The sequence below is a fragment of the Melanaphis sacchari genome, unplaced genomic scaffold (assembly GCF_002803265.2).
Source record: "Melanaphis sacchari strain LSU unplaced genomic scaffold, SCAv2.0 Contig478_pilon_pilon, whole genome shotgun sequence".
NCBI lineage: Eukaryota > Metazoa > Arthropoda > Insecta > Hemiptera > Aphididae > Melanaphis > Melanaphis sacchari.
The window spans coordinates 1-17,305 of NW_020271318.1; the positions used below are offsets into that span (position 1 = coordinate 1).

Here is a 17,305-nt window from a genome sequence, read left to right on the forward strand (position 1 = left end):
TTATTACGCATACAAAAGAAATATTTTGTACATTGGCCAGATTTCGAAAAGTAAATACCATTATTTCAAGTCAACTTTCTTAGAAAAATGTTTTGACGGGTCAACCACTTTTATTTTCCTACAAGTTCCAGACAAAAGTAATATTACGATGTCTCAGGTTGTTCGAAAATTGTCCCAATAAAATCATTGAAACGTGGACGATTCACTTTTCCTATAGATTCGCATATAATTTAATTGATTGACATGATACTAAATAATATGTAGTAATATTTTATTATTTATTAAGTTTTTGAATCTAAACATGTTAACTAGAGTTTGGCGTAGATACTTATTTATTTATTATTTTATTGTGTTTGAATATTTAATTAATTCGTAATATTTTACCGTTTGGCATTAATAAACATATTTATTTAATATTTTTATACTTATAAGAAGGTTATAAACAATTTTGTTATTAAATGTAAACATTGTTCAGATCATCAATGTACTTTTAAAACGTGGAATAATGTCCGGAGTTAACTACTCAATAACATCGTTTTTCTATGAATTATAGTGTCCGGAGTTACCCCATTTTGCGGTTAACTCCGGACAATATTGAAGTTTATATAAAAGCTCAAATATGACGATTATAATTTTAGAGCTTTTCATCATCTTTACTATGTATTGCTGTATTGAAATTTTACAGAATTTTAGACTCATTATTTTCAGAAATATTAAAAATAGTAAATTTTGTCCGAGTTACCCTCCCATTTTACGGTAATAATAATAAAATTGTATTATTATATTGGTATACCCGGCGACCGGCGTATTTTTACGTAGCTGTTATTTCGAAGACGCAGAGTCGCAGAATATTCTTATACAGTTCTAAATCTAAAATTAATGATAGCTTTTAATCACAACTATTGGGAATTCCATACGTTTATCAATTTATAGTTTGTGGCGAGCGATAACGGGCTGCGGCCAGGCCAGCCGGTTGCGGCGTCGTGGCGACGATATTTATATTATTCACTTCATTGCAGACTGCAGTCTTTGCACTAAGCAGTTTCTTATTTCACATTTTCACCGTTTATTCCCGTAATCTCGTGTCGCCCGTCAAATTTCGATCGTTATTATTACTTATTATTCGACAGCAGCCGATACTGGCGTCTGCCGTCTGGTGAAACGCGGTCGTCAACGACAGTAGTCTTTTATATGCGTGTTTATATAACGAGAATTTGTTTCCTACTATATTTATAAAAAAAAACACGATGTGGTCAGTGGTACACTTTAAATTGGATGATACGGTTGAGGTTGTACCCGAAAATTGGTGTATTAAAAAAGGTTGTTGTGCATGGCCGAATACAAAAAAAATAAGTGAATTGAAAAATGCAGTTATTAACAGAATAAAGCCGAAAAAAAACACGTTTAATTTCTTTGAAGCACGGACTTTGGCTTCTAATATTGGTAAGTTCAAAATATTAAAACCGAATTGCTTACTATATTATAAAATGTTTGTTATATAATTTATATTAATTTAATATGATTCTAGATGATTTTCAAGTGGCTCAAAAGAAATGCTCTGTGGCAAAAACTAAATCTGATCTTTCGTCATCAGAAGACACATTAAAACATCGAAAAGTCCGAAAACAAAAAGTTGTGAACAATTCTGATTCTGCAGGTATTTATTTATTATGTTATACGGTATTTTACAATATTGGTGTTTGCTTGAACTTAACTTATCTGACATTTCCTTTGACTTATTGTGTGACAAATTTGAAATTACCCGGTTGTGGTCTCATGGTTAACAACTAAAAAATGTGCAATGTACATGCACTCTATTTGTACAAAAAAAAACATTCTTTAGTTTCTTTCAATTTCAAACTATTGTGTACTATAACTTATAAATATTTTTAATACCTAATTGATAATAAATTAAATAAATAAATCTTAAATTTTATCTTAAAATTATATTATTTTTATTTCAGATGGAGAGTTTTCTGACAATGAGTCATCTGATAGTATGCCATCATTATCTTCAACAGGTAATTCATTTTAACTAATTCTTTGTTAGTTATAATATGTTAAATTACATGTTCATATAAAAATATATAAATAGAATAAATTAGTAAAACATTATTAGACTGTTAAATACTGCTGTTTGGTTTTATAAATAATACTGATTATATTAACTGATTTATAGAAATATGTATTTAGGTACATCTACTGTATTTTACAATTAGAGGATAATAGTTATATTTATTATTAGTCAAGTTCTGTAATATAATTATGTTTACCACTATAGTTAGGAGGTACATACTGCAGAAAAGTGAAAACTATTATATTTTTCATACTATGGTTAATGCAATTTACATAATTTAATATGATTTATTTCAGATGATGAACTTCAAGTTAAAAAGTCTAATGAATTATCATTAAAATCTAGTATGCAACAGCAAAAATTAACAATTTCTAAAGACCCTGGATGGTCTCCTTTAAAATGTTCGGTGATTGAATCTTCAGATGGTAAATATTTCATTGATTAAAAAAAAAAAAAATGTAAATATACCTATTTGTACCTATCCATTATTCATATGTTTTTAGCACAAATTACATCAACTCCAGTTCCTCAAAAAACTGACCCATTTATCACAGATATTAAAAGTTTGAAATCTAAATCCAAATACTACCATAATGATATTGGTAATAGTAGTGTTCCTTCAGAGGATGATGTAAATGCACAGACAAATCATTCTAGTAATTATATTATATCTAAACAATATATTTCTTGTGCATAAATTAATAACATTAAATAATTTTTTTAAACAGACAAAACTTCTTTGACCACCAAGATAGCTATTTTATCTCCTCAAAAGTTTGTAGACAATAGTAGTGGTTTAAACAGTACTATCATTGCTAAAGGAGATCACCCACATTCATCATTAGGTAATCTATATAAATTTTTTTTTTAATTTAAAACTTTAAAATCTATATCTAAATCTTTAATTCTTTTGTTATTCAATTATTTTATTAAAGTGTTATTATTTATGTATAAATATATATTTTTTTTGTAGCTAAAAGAAGTTTATTTTCTGACTTGGATGAATCTCCAAGCCTCGTTGTAATTGACAGTCCGATAAACATTTCTTCAAGAACATTATCTGGTGTGTTTTGATTATAGTTTATATTTTAATTTATTACATAATTTGTTGTTAATTGTATTTTATTTTATTCAATATTTTAACTTAAGTTACTTAACAAAATTAGGTCTTATATTATACTCTATATAGTTGTGCGAACTGTAAACTGTTTATAATACAAGTTATTATCTTACACTTCATCTCCAAGAAAATTAAGTTTAAAAAATAGTAACTATATTATATTTGTGCTTTTAGCTGACCATTGTGTAATCATCAAATCTACTGAAAGTAAATCGTCTAATTCAAAACAACAAAAAACTTTACATAAAGGTAATTACTATAGTAATATAATAATAAATATACAGTTCAAACTAAAATGTATATAACCTAAAATATTGGGTTAGACCTAAATATTTCATAATTGATTTAATTATAATATATATATTATTAATCATTCTACATTCACTCACCCACCACAAAAATAAAATACTAGGGATACCACTTTAGGAAAGTAACTATTAGGCATAACCAATGAATAAGCATATGAAGAATATTAGTGTCTTAATTGATTTTTTTTTTTAAATAGATGAACAGTATGCAAAATTGTTAAATTTTATGGTAACAACGAAATACGAATTAAGGTCAATACAGGAAAAATTGGACATCATTATTCAGCGAGATGAAGAAAAAAACTTAACAAAAACTAATGATTTTAGTATATATGACACTGCTGATATAGATACTAAACTACCAATCAAAACTCAAGAAAAATTGGAAGAATTAGAAAATGAATTGTCTAACAATAAACATTATCGGTGTCTGATGGTTAGCATTTTTTTTTTATAATTTCATATGTGTGTGAACTATATTATTAAATAAGTTACATTTTATTAACATAGGTGAAACGTTTATCATCTGTGGGTGGAAGGTCGATAAAAATCATGGTTAAACGAATAATGGCTTTAACTTTTTTTCCGGAATTATTATGTGAATTTTCTTATAATGGCCGCGGTAACAAGAAACGAACATTTCAGAAACTCCTAGTTAATAAAGTTATTTTTGGTAAGATAAACTTAAATAACAATATAGTAATTTTGCTTGGTCACTAATTTATTCATTTTTTTAATTTTAATATTTTAGATTCTGTCCTTACTAGTGATGGGAACAATCGAGAGAAAATAATCGAGTACTCGATTATTAGAAAATAATCGATTACTCGATTATTAGAAAAATTATCGAATTGCTCGGTCAAAAATAATCGAATGAAAAATTAGTAGTTAGTAGTTACTTATTAGTAATTACTATTTTTATAATAACTAGTTTATAGTTACTTTATAGTAGTTGGTATAGCTATTCGAATTTCGAACACTGAACCAGTAGGCAGTAATCATTCTTATCTACTAATCTACTATTCACTAATATTATAATATAATAATAACTAATACATATTTAAAAATACCCAGGCGGCCGCGGCCCGCGGCGTAGTATAACTATACTTTATTATTAATCTGTACTATCTGGAATTGTTAAGGAAATGGTTTCTATTATTATTTATATCTATTATAAATAATAATTTTGATCACATATATATATTATTTTGGTATAATATACTATATTTCAATTTAATTTATATGTTGTATCAGTTGTATCGTACATTTGTTATCGGACTAGCGACTATCACTATATAATAGTGACCATTCTCTCGATTAAAATAATCGAGTGAATTACTCGATTATTATAATATCTCGATTACTAATCTCTCGATTATCGAAATCATTCGATTATTCCCATCACTAGTCCTTACTATCAAAAAATTTGCAATGACTGATAACGCAACCAATGAAATTGAACAAATTATAAAGTATGTTCTTATTCAAACGCCGTTCAAAATCAAAGATCGTACTGCAAGAAAAGATTTTGTTTAAAATGTAAAATGCCTATGCAAAACAAATGCATATAATACTTCCATAAAAAAAAAAAATAATGTATTACTACTCATTAAAATAAAAAAAGAACTTTATCATTATGTTATATAATAGTTAATCATTCAAATAAAATGTAGCATATAACATTAAGATTCTTATAAAAAAAAAAATACAATTTTTGTAAGAAGAATTTGTTAGACTTTAATATTTATTTTTTAATACTATTTAAAATCATAAGATTTGTATCACAATATACAATTTGTTAAATATATTTACTTTGCTTACTTTCACGTTAATTTGTTATAATATGAGAAATATACTATTATAATTCATAATTATTTATCCTTAGTGAAGTCTACTCTGCATGTATACCTATAACCTCTTATAAAAAAAAATTGTTATAATAATTATCATTGATTTATTATATATACAACTAAAGGTGAAACCAACATTAAAATTGTATGTATACAAAATGTACAGCTAATATATCTATATAATCTATAGATAATGGATGAATCAAGCTAGAATATAACAAAAATTAAGGTTTAATTAACATCATTTTTAAACAATTATACAATGTTCAGTTAATATCAAATACCAATTAAGAAATTGTTATATTAAAGTCAAATAAATCTTGAATAAATATAGTTTTAACAGGTTAAATAGATATTTATTTTTTGACGTTCAGTTAACATTGTAGATCAAGTGTTTATTCGATCTATTTTTTTGGTCCAAATAACATTTATGCAAGCTTTATTTCATCTTAAAACGATCACTATTCAATCCAAACTAAACATTCATTTAACTATGAACATTTAAATTACGATATTCATTTAAAGTTAATTAAAAGTTGGTATGTTATGTGGGGTTTAGCTAGAACAGCATCATATTTTGACACAAGTTTAACTATTTCAATAAAAAGTTCTTTATTTTGTGTATCCTGATTAATGTCTTCTCTGTGTCCTCGAAATGGAAGACCATTTGTTGAAAGGAATAAAGATAGATCAATTGATCGTTTTAACACACTTCGATTAAATTCTACTTGTGACTTTTGAACTTTAATTAAATTTTGTTGGATAGTAATGTCTTTTGAAATTCTGCTTTTTAAAATTAAGTATTCATTTTCTGCTTCTCTGTGGTCCTTAGATTTTTCATGTTTAATAATTTTTTCATATCCTTTACGGAAATTAGAAACACCTTTATTAGGATTAGACCATTGATAACTGTGCTGAGATACAGATCGAAACAAAAAGCAAGGAAAACAAAACATTTTGTTAGCTTTTGGGGAATATACTAATCAATTTCTTTTACAGCTCATTCCTGATTTAACATCTTTGATATACCAGTTGGAAGAAAAATTTTTGCCAGACTCATTTTTAAAAAAAATATAATTATTACTATTAAAACCAGGTTGACAAGGCCCTATTTCAAGTAGAGTTCTGATAATTTGAGGTGTTAACACAGTATCAATAAATAAATATGGATCTGATGGATAATCATGGCATCTATCAATTAACGTAGAGTAGGAATTATCTTGGGCTAGTTCAATTTGTTTGTTAGTTTGAGAAGAAGAGCAACTGTCCATTTGTGGTATATTATCATTGAAAGGTATCAAATCCGCTTGTTTATGTTTTGAATCTTCTGGCATGTTAGATGTTTGTATTAATAATTCCTCTTTTACAAAAGAAGCTGGAGGTAAAATGTCATGCTCTGTTAAAAATATAAATTTAATATATTTTTATAAATAAAAAACTTATTTTTATTAAATCCATAGGTAAGTTTAAAGTACCTCTTATCCTCATCTAATTATCATACAACATACAAGGACTATAAAAAAAAGTAATATTTATATTTATATACCTTTTAACCAGATACCTACATAGATTTGTTTATGCGCATTTTAAGACAAAAATTTAATTATACTTTAGGCCAAGTATTTAAAATTATTAGCTTGATATTTATTTTTTATAAACATAAAATCACATATATAGACATAAAAAGTGAAAATATATATTTATAATATTTTTTTTTATTTTTTCAGTAAGTAGGTATCTATTATTTTTATGTAATTTTTTTTTAATAATTTTAAATTTATATCAATAAATAAGTAATTACATTTTTTAAATTAAAATACTTACCAAGAGTAGGCAAAGTGGGTGGATTATCTTCCTCTTCACTACGATTATATTCCAAAGATGGTTCTTGACTAATTTTTGATTTTAGGAATGGCATAATACTTTGGTTTCCTTTAACAGCCTTTTCTTTTTCTTTAATTAATCGCCTTGCTCCACCAGATAGTCTAATTTTTTTACTAGGTGCTTCCATCATTAATACTCGACAAAAACACGAGTACACGACACAACACAGTAAGACGATAGTGAACAGAGTGAACAGACGCTTGTTGACAAAATGGTAAAATACAATGAATAGTAAAATAGTTATAACGTAATATATATAACGTCATACTATACATTTTTACATAATATTTATAATGCACCAATAACGACCAATGACCATGGCTCTTATATTTATTATGGATATTGGAAGATAATGTAAAATATTATTATTATTAGATTCCACTAATAACACGATAAGAAAATCTATAAATAGAAAAGAGATTTTAATGAATAAACAAAAATATCGACTATCGGTGTATGTTTTGGCTCGGCTATCATGGTATGCGAGTTTTTCGATTTAGGTTTAATATAATATTTTGTTGATACTCGCTGGCGGCTGGCCGTACGATTTCGTACGTACTATTTATACTTCAATACCCAGTCTTCATATCTTTCTAATTTCTATACATCATATATCATAATATTCATAATATATTATATTTATATTTATACATTTACAATTATATTTTCATAGAAATGTTCTTGAGTCTGTGTATATTTTATAAATTACTTATAACACCATATTATTAGTTTATATTATTTCTATTTTTGATTATCATAGTATTGTACATATTTATGTAATTTGTCATTTTGAGAGGCCACATTTTACCGAGAAAAAAAAACGGTGGGTCAGCTGACCCCCCCACCCCCCCCCCCCCTGAACTTACCGTAATGTAATAGCTAGTCTCTCAATGGCTGGAATAAATCGTCGCATATTTGTATCCTCACCACTTATTTCATTTGTAATAAGATTCAATAATTCATCTAAGATTGTCGAGACATACAAAAATAACTAAAAAATTTGTTTTCATCCTGCATCAAGTCATTGTATCAGAGCCGCATTTAACGGGTGGCAAGGGGGGGGGGGGCAATTGCCCCGGGGCGGCAATTTTAAGGTGATTTGAGGGGCGGCAGATTTTTAGAAAATATAACATATTATAATATTATATACGTTCTACGTTACAAATTTCATATTACATTTTTAAAATAATACAAAATTATTATCATATTATAAATATTAATACCAATAATATAATTTACAAACAATTTAATAATAACTAAATGCATCATAGTTGTGTGCTTGCGTTATTTATAGCTTTTAGTTTGTGGTGTGGGCGTAAGACTCAATCACAACGAAGAGCTGTAGCCTGTCGCGGGCAATGCGGGCGTATGATCTAATAATAATCGTAAAATACGTATTTGATTAATTATCATTGTATTAATTTTATCATCGACAGTCGACGACCACAGTCTCGGCGCAATTTCGATAGACAACAGTGTTATGTTTGTGACATTTTATGTTTACCATTTTAACATTATCAAATACTATGTCAGGTAAGCGAATTAAATTAAGTGGTGCAGCTTACCAAAAAGTAGCGAAAGAAAAAAAGAAAAATAACGAAGAACTACTTCAGAAAATTCCAAAACTTCATTCTTTTTTCCCTACTAGAATTATAGGAAGTGTAAGTATTTATTTTTATATAAATTAAATTTTTTAAATCAGATATCAACTAATCTAAATATTTACATTGGTTATAGCCGGAATTGATCCCTACAGAAGTACACGAAGAATATTCTGGATCTCAAACGTGTTTATCAACTGATATTTCTAAAATTGAAATACCTTTGAGTACAACCGATGATACAAATATTACCGAAATGATTACGCAGCCACATAGTATACAGGTATAAATATAATAAAATATACTTAATAAAATATATTTCTAAATACGGATAGTCAGATTTTTTTTATAGTAATTATATTTTTTCTATTTATAATATTTTTTCACTCGTAAAATATGTTAAGAATCCCTATTGCCGATGTTTTTTTTTTGATGCCAAGTATTTGTATTTGTTCTTAAATACTATTTCTTAGAAATATTTGAATTGTAATTGAAATACATTGTACAATAAGTTCCGCTGAATGTAATCACTGGTTAATAGAATCAATCGTTTATTGGAATCAAAAATTAAAATCTCAAACCAAATCTTACCTTACTATAGTCTATAATGTTAAAATGTTAAATTTATCTTTTGTTAGAATCACTGGGAAACTATCGTAAGGATAACATTTGACAATTGTTTAATAATTATGTTGTACTAAATTGTATTTAATTTCAGTATTATTTGTAATTTATTATTTATTTTATTTACATTTTTTTTACAGAATTCTTTTTATGTGGTAGTCTTTTAAGTTGATTTAAGTCATACCAAAGTAGGTAATACAAATCAATTAATTTCGTTATTTTTATCTTTATTTTGAATTTGAAATGTTTTTAACATTTTGTTATTTTAATTATTAAAATAATAAACTTAAGCTTTAAAGTAAACATAGATTATGCTTATTAACATCTATTACATTAAATTTCTTTTTTGTGGGGGTTCAAATTTGTAATTTGCCAATAACCGCTATTTATCGGCCCTGGTTGGATCAATGTGATCGCATTAAGCAGAATTCACTGTACTTTCTAAATGGACATATTTGTATAACTGTATCTGTATTTAAATATAATTTTAAAAGTATCTATTATAAGACTTTCTATTAAATCTATCATATGACATCTATGTCTCACGACTCATAAAGTACCGTAAAACAAAAATGTTTCTGTTTTATTTAGGCAGAAATCACTGATTATAATGATAAATTTCAAATTCCCGGACCTGATCCAGTAAAATGGAATTTAAATTTAGATTCCATTAATTTCTTACTTGCAAATCCTCCGAAGATAGATGTATCAACTATACCATTTGCAGAAACAAAACGAATGTTTGGTAATATAAGTAGACGTCTAACTCCTGATAATTTTATGAGAAAACTTCAGAATGGTGAGAAAAAACTAAGAGAATGGGTTTTATATTCTTCTTCAAAAAATGCGTTATTTTGTTTCCAGTGTTTGCTTTTCTCACCTAAACCAACTGTTTTCGGAAATAAAAACGAAGGTTTTATAAACTGGAAAAAATGTAATGAATGTCTACAAGAACATGAGACAAGTAAAAGTCATGCTGAATCAGTTAGAATCTGGTTTTCTAGAATCAAAAAAGACGACCGTGGTGTCATAGATTTGGAACTAAAAATAAATACTGAAAATCAAATTTCTTATTGGAAAATTGTTTTATATAGAATCGTTGAAACAGTTTCTTTTTTAGCATCTAGAGGCTTAGCTTTTAGAGGAAATAGTCATAACTTTGGTTCAAAACAAAACGGAAACTATCTTGGTTGTCTGGAACTAGTGGCTAAATTCGATCCTTTTTTGTCTGCACATATAGCTAATTATGGAAATAAAGGAAAGGGGAACGTGTCATACTTATCATCCACTATATGTGATGAGTTTATAACTTTAATGAGTAATACTGTAATAGTTAAAATTGTGTCCGAAGTTAAAGAGAGAAAATATTTTTCACTTATAGTAGACTCGACTCCTGATGTAACAACACGAGATCAACTCACAGTTGCCATAAGGTATATTTCAAATGAAGGTTTACCGGTGGAACGTTTTCTTGGTTTTATTCCCTCCATTGGACATAAAGGATCAGACATGGACCAAGCATTACTTAAAAAATTTTGTGAACTTAATATAGATTTGAAGTACTGTAGAGGTCAATCCTATGATAATGCGTCTAATATGTCTGGTATTTATAACGGATTACAGACTCGAATTAAAAACTATTCATCGACAGCCTTTTTTGTGCCATGTTCAGCACATTCTTTGAATTTAATTGGTTCCAATGCTACAGATACAACTCAAGAAGGCACCAAATTTTTTTTTATATGTCAAGCAATTTACAATTTCTTTTCTGTTTCAACATTTAGATGGAATATTTTGACTAATTTTTTCGAAAAGAATCCAGGTTGTGTCAAAATAAAAAAACTGTGTTCAACTCGTTGGTCATCCAGGTACGATGTATGTAAAGCAATGTGTAATGGTTATGCACAAGTACTCAGTGCTTTAAATACTATTTGTGATGACGAAGGACAAAAAAAAGATACAAGACATGAAGCTCGTTCAATCAAAAATAAAATGGAGAGTTTAAATTTTTGTTTTATGATTTGTATGTGGACACCTATACTTCAAAGATTTAACGCAACAAGTATTAGTTTACAGTCTATAGATATAGACCTAGCCACAGTTGTAACTCTGTACGAATCTTTAGAAAAATATGTGGAAGACTTTAGAGAACGATTTGATGTGTACTTAGATCAAGCAAAAACGATGTGTTCAAAACAATTATTTTCCTGGGATGGCGTGAGACAGAAAAAGAGAAACAAGTTTTTTGATGAAACTGAAAGTAACGATGAATTATTAGAAGGAGTACAAAAAATGAAATGTGAAGTGTTCTATGTTATTATTGACAGGCTAGTTATGAATTTACGTGAAAGAAAACTGTCCTACACTGATATAAATAATAATTTTGGTTTTATATTAAAACTAGATACATTGGATACTAACGGAATACGTGAAAGTGCTAAAAACCTAGTAAAAATATATCCTGAAGATTTAAACGAGACATTCATAGAAGAATTAGTACAATTTAAAAATATTCTTAATTTTTTTTCAAAAGAAGACAAATCGTCTTTTACAAGTCTTTTAAAATGCCTCACAAATTCTCTACTTTTGACAACATTTCTAAATGTAAAAATAGTATTGCGAATATTTTGTTGTATGGCTTCATCCAATGCAAATGGGGAACGATCATTTTCTGTACTTAAGAGAATAAAAAATTATCTAAGGTCTGCTTTAGTTGATGAAAAGATGTCATCACTATCCATATTAAACATAGAAGACGATCTTTTACAATAAATTGATTGGTCGGACATAATACATAAATTTGCAGTTTTGAAATCGAGGAAAAAATTAATATAAGTTGAATAAAAATGTATTTTAATTTACTGTTTTTAATTTTTAATTCTAGTTCTAATTAATTATATTATGATTTAATAAATAATGTGTTTCAAAAAAAATTTTAAGTATAAATTCATTGTATAGGTAGTTATACTCTTTAATATTTTAAAAGTAACGAAGAAACGTATTAAAATATATTTCTGCTGTGTTTGTGATAGCGATAAAAAGAGAGGTGAAAATCATATTATACTTTTTAAAAATATATAGAGGCGGAAAATTTTATATTGCCCCGGGCGGCAATGTGGCTTAATGCGGCACTGCATTGTATAGTGTAAAAAACTGACCAGTCTGAAAAGCCTTGGTTGAAGTAGTGGATGTACCCAAAATCGATGTTTTCTTTTTTGTTTATTTCTTTTTCTTTTTATTAAAACAAGAGCAACGGCATCTTCTTCCTCCGAGTTCATGATGTCGTTTGAAAAATAAATATAAAATGGTGAATGGAATGATAACGCGCATTTGACGCGCGAGTGTTAAATTTAAAAACGCTCGTGGAAAAGGACCCTTAGTATTTATTAACGTTATCTATTGCCACATAATCCGTACTAATTTACGTGTTTCCATATTGAGTATAGCTATGGTCTATCTATGTATATTTAATCAATGATTATGATATAAAACAGTGTATACTTATAAAAAGTATACATATACGAGTATACCTTTGTTATTTCATTGTAAAAGGAAAACATTTTTATATATATATTTTACTATATACATTACCTGTTATTAAAAGTAATATAATTATTTTAACATGTATGGCTATGATTTTATGTTTTAGCGTATAATTTATGTCATAATTAATAATTCAATTTATCACTCATTACTATGTATAATATTATTCATTATTAATTATAATAACTGTGATATTATAATATCTTATAATTCTTGTACCTAATTAATAATGTTTATTATCGAACAAGTTATTTTTATGTCAGTGAAATATCTTTTAAATATTTGTCTATGCATTTTGTCTTACTCTCATATTCGTGTAAACCTTGTGTGTCAGAGTTATTTTTATTTTTATTTTTTTTTATTCCGATTTACATTAAAAATTTGTACTTTACAGTTTCTACTACCATCGTGTTTGGTAAAGGAGCTTTTAGCCTTTAGGCACACTTGAGCTTGTCGTTTGAATTTAGATATATTCAACTTATAGGTAACGTGTTCCTAATATTTTGATACCTATCCTAATTAATGTCTCATGAATTTAATATACCTATAGTCTGCACAAAACAACATGACATGATGAAGTGTAAAGGCACCTCAACGTATTAACGAAGTTTGAGACTACACGGAACACGGCGATAATATACGGTATTTATATGATCTAAAATACATGTAGTATTTACCGAATGTATACGGTATTTACCGAAGATACGGTATAAACTAAAGATACGGTATATATCGAAGGAATGGTATTTATCGAAGATACATTATTTATCTGAAAGACGGAATGAACCGAAAAATACCGACATACCGGTATACCGATATAAACCGGTATATAAACACATACCGAATACCGGTGAGTGAATTTCACATACCGTTAGCTCTATACCACTGTGAGCTTAACCCCATTGAACTGGCTTGGTCATCAATAAAGAACCATGTTCAAATAAACAACATAACTTATAAACTTCTGGATGTAAAAAAATTACCAATAGAGGACATAAATTGAGTTGACGCACAAAGGTTATTAGAAAGGAATGTGAGAGAACGAGTAAAAAACGAAACCCAGATGGTACCTTTAAAAAATACATATCTTTTAAGTGTTCAAAAAGAGGTTGCCAAACATATTTTTCAATTCGAAAACAAAATAAATTTTTTTCGTACTTAGATTTAAATAATGGATGTCACAGTAATTTATCATTAACCGAGATTATGAAATTAGTATGGCATTGGACACATTTGGTACCAGTTCATCAAGTTGTACAATTTACTGGCCAAAGTAAGAATACAGTTGTCGATTGATTTAATTTATGTCGCGATGTGGCAATTTATAAATTTGACAAGTGATCAAAATTAGGTGGAAAAGATGTGATAGTTCAAATCGATGAATTATTATTCAAAGGAAAACACAAATACAACCGTGGTCGTCTTCGATGTGGTGATATTAGACCTAATTAGGTAACTGAAAATGATAGTGACGATGGTGATGATACAGAAGAAGATAACAATAGTAATAATACAATGTGTGCAAAAAATTATGGAACGCGTGTATCTGGACCGTGGGTTTTTGGACTTTGTTGCAAAAAAAATGATATTTTAGAATGATGGTTATTCATTGTAGAAAAACGTGACAAAGTAACATTACTTCCTATAATTTGTGGAAATTGGAGTTTTTTAAGATTCCAAAAACCACCCACAAATCGAGGGAAACACTCTGTTTGTGATTTACAAGCCGCACCGCGTGTAAATCTGAAGATTTACGTCGATGGAGCTCGTAGGTTTTAATACACACAGTGATTAGCTGAAAATCACATATTTAAAAGGGAATATAATGTTAACCAATATGAGTATGAACTCAGGTGACATTAATTAATAATTGTATAAAAGAATAACATGTATAGTTTAAGGTAATCACGAGGTTTTATATTTTAGGTGTGACAAATAATATTTTTAAATAATAATAATTTCAGTTACAAATAATGTTTTAAATATTAATAATGGCAGATACAAATAATGTTTTTAAATATTAATAATGGTAGTTACAAATAATGACAAGTTCACATAGGTGAATAATAATATAGAAATTTGATTTATAACAATTGACAGTCGGGCAACGTGGCAGGTATGGGAAATAAAGATGAGTATAAAATGGAAACCTGTCACAAGACATATTGATTTCATATGTTCTGCTTTTCAGTTATAATAAAAATAATAAAAACCGTTCCTGGCCCACGGGAGACAAAACACCACAAAACTCGTGGTGATCCTTACAGGGTTACCAGGGGGATACGTATATTGTATTTTTTACAGTATAATTGTGATCGCCAGGGTAGCGTAAAGCTTGCGACAGCTTAATAATAAAGGAAAAAACGGGTGACTTGCATCTTATGACGCCTATACATTGTGTTTACAGGGGGGAGGGGGAAAGAAACATTATACATTACAAATCATGAGTATGGTCGACTGGTTTTTGAGATGTGGCTTGACGTTCCGAGGATATGGGTGGGCTGGCGAACAGCCGCCAGCACAAACGCAGCCGGCACGGCGCACCTGGTCGTCGGAAACGTGGTTCCACATTGTGAAGTAGGAAAAAACAATCGTCCGTAGAACAATGGCCACCATGGCCTACTGACGTCGCTAAGCCCATCATTGTGCTTGATCGATGACGGTTCAGAACAGAAACTGGTACAGTGACCACGTGTGGGTGGCAGACATACAATGGTAGTCAGCAAAAAGTCCGAGATACGTGAACTTAGGCTACGTCAGCTTGGTTACGCCAGGCTAAACTTTAGCTAACTTAGGCTACATCGGTGGTCGTGAAGAGAGAAAACATTTATTTTTCTCAGCAACGCAACGGCCCGTAGTTGTCGAGTTGGCGAATCTTGATATTGTTGGTGCAGAATGTTGTATGGAAGGAGTCACCAGTGTCGGTAGATGCGGAGATATAGACAATACCAAAATTAAGGGGAGTCACAGATTGCCGTGTCGATGTATGCCCCGACGGACACGGCGGATACGGCCGGTAGCGCCGACTGGCAAAGAGCGACGGCCTGTTGACAAGGTTTGATTTGAGGCAGATTGTGGGGGTCGGGGGACAGGTGTTATATAACAATCGCATGTTCACTGAATATTTGTAGTGCGTTGCGCTAATAGTATAGGATGTAAGAATCTATTAAATAATAACATCGGTTTGGGGAAAAGCTTTGTTGTATGGTGTATAATATAAGAGGCAAAAATTTTGTTACGTTACATACCTTCCTCCCCAACAAGTTATTAAAGTTCCCACCTTGGTTGGGACTGATAACCACTTTTTGTAAGAGAAACGGTGACAGAATTTGGGGGAACATAGACATAAGTAAAGCGGTGATTGACAATTTAGTTGGAGATATTATAAAGATTATCAATTTAATAATAATAAATTCTGGCTTACAACCATAAATAAAAAATAATGAAAACTTTGAGTTAATAAAGAAATAGTTAAGGTATAGGCATCATAACAAAAATAATAATAATAATAATAAATTGCAACACGATCAGTGTAATAATATATAAAACCTACACGCGAGTTTTTTTTTGTTTTTTTTTTTTTTTGACACGCATGGCAAGCCATGGTGGGACCTACCGGGGAAAAGGGGGGCTAACAAGAAGTTCCTGCATGTTGTGGTTAGAGAGCGATCAAGAAGAGTATTGTGGTGGCTCCTTTGCTCCTTGGGAGAGTCGCCCTTCCATGTCGCGGGAGCGAGGGACGTGGTACCGAAGAACACTGGCTTGGCCGTCTCCACGTTGACCCAAGGAGAAGCCAGTTCTCACCGACCGCTCCCGAAGTATGCAGACACGAACCACTTAGGCTTGCGACCAAGGCCACAAGGGCAGCCAGGCCTGGTCGGTCCAGCCTTCGTCCGTCTGGACCAGGCGTCACTACAACACCGGTTTTTTTTAAGAGAGAGTATCTCAGATTCATTGCCGTGCAGAGAGTAGCAGCACTACTCTCTGCAGGACGGGGGCTCTACCGAGCTGGGGTGAAGGGGTAACATGAATTTGAAGAAAGTACGAGACAGAAAAAAGGCAGTTTAAAGGAGGGGACAAGGGGGGGACTACGTTAAAAGTTACGAATTAAATGACCCAGACCTACTATGGTTGTACGTACAACCGAACTTGTGTAACACAATTGTGTGAAGCGAGGTTTGAATCCAGCGGTGGTCCCGTGTCAGGCAGAAAACACACGAGCGGATCACTGCAGCTAGTTCCAAGTTACGTACGCGCATGCGCATGCGCACCAATTCCTATTATCAACATATCTTATC

The 17,305-nt window shown here is 29.7% G+C and overlaps 2 protein-coding genes and 1 pseudogene across 2 annotated transcripts; 2 read left to right on the forward strand and 1 right to left on the reverse strand.

The window, feature by feature from the left end:
* Positions 1-1,247: 1,247 nt before the first annotated feature.
* On the forward strand, positions 1,248-5,041 carry LOC112598296. Its single transcript, XM_025344693.1, has 11 exons — positions 1,248-1,443; positions 1,529-1,657; positions 1,965-2,021; positions 2,374-2,502; positions 2,581-2,733; positions 2,806-2,922; positions 3,051-3,140; positions 3,372-3,446; positions 3,703-3,941; positions 4,016-4,178; positions 4,914-5,041. The coding sequence occupies exons 1-11, from the start codon at positions 1,248-1,250 to the stop codon at positions 5,039-5,041; spliced, it is 1,476 nt and encodes a 491-aa protein (XP_025200478.1).
* An 829-nt stretch (positions 5,042-5,870) lies between these two features.
* On the reverse strand, positions 5,871-6,689 carry LOC112598294 (annotated as a pseudogene).
* Positions 6,690-8,765: 2,076 nt separating this feature from the next.
* LOC112598295 (zinc finger MYM-type protein 1-like) lies at positions 8,766-12,236 on the forward strand. Its single transcript, XM_025344692.1, has 4 exons — positions 8,766-8,900; positions 8,977-9,123; positions 10,056-10,428; positions 10,585-12,236. Exons 1-4 carry the CDS (start codon positions 8,766-8,768, stop codon positions 12,234-12,236), a joined length of 2,307 nt encoding a protein of 768 aa, XP_025200477.1.
* The last annotated feature ends 5,069 nt before the right edge of the window (positions 12,237-17,305 follow it).

Bases quoted from the DNA above. Each gene is read 5' to 3' on its own strand.
- LOC112598296 (XM_025344693.1), top strand. From the start codon at position 1,248: ATGTGGTCAGTGGTACACTTTAAATTGGATGATACGGTTGAGGTTGTA. The intron at 2,503-2,580 runs GTAAATATTTCA...ATATGTTTTTAG, and splicing joins GGTGATTGAATCTTCAGATG to CACAAATTACATCAACTCCA. The intron at 2,734-2,805 runs GTAATTATATTA...TTTTTTAAACAG, and splicing joins TGCACAGACAAATCATTCTA to ACAAAACTTCTTTGACCACC.
- LOC112598295 (XM_025344692.1), top strand. From the start codon at position 8,766: ATGTCAGGTAAGCGAATTAAATTAAGTGGTGCAGCTTACCAAAAAGTA. The intron at 8,901-8,976 runs GTAAGTATTTAT...CATTGGTTATAG, and splicing joins CTACTAGAATTATAGGAAGT to CCGGAATTGATCCCTACAGA. The intron at 9,124-10,055 runs GTATAAATATAA...TGTTTTATTTAG, and splicing joins CGCAGCCACATAGTATACAG to GCAGAAATCACTGATTATAA.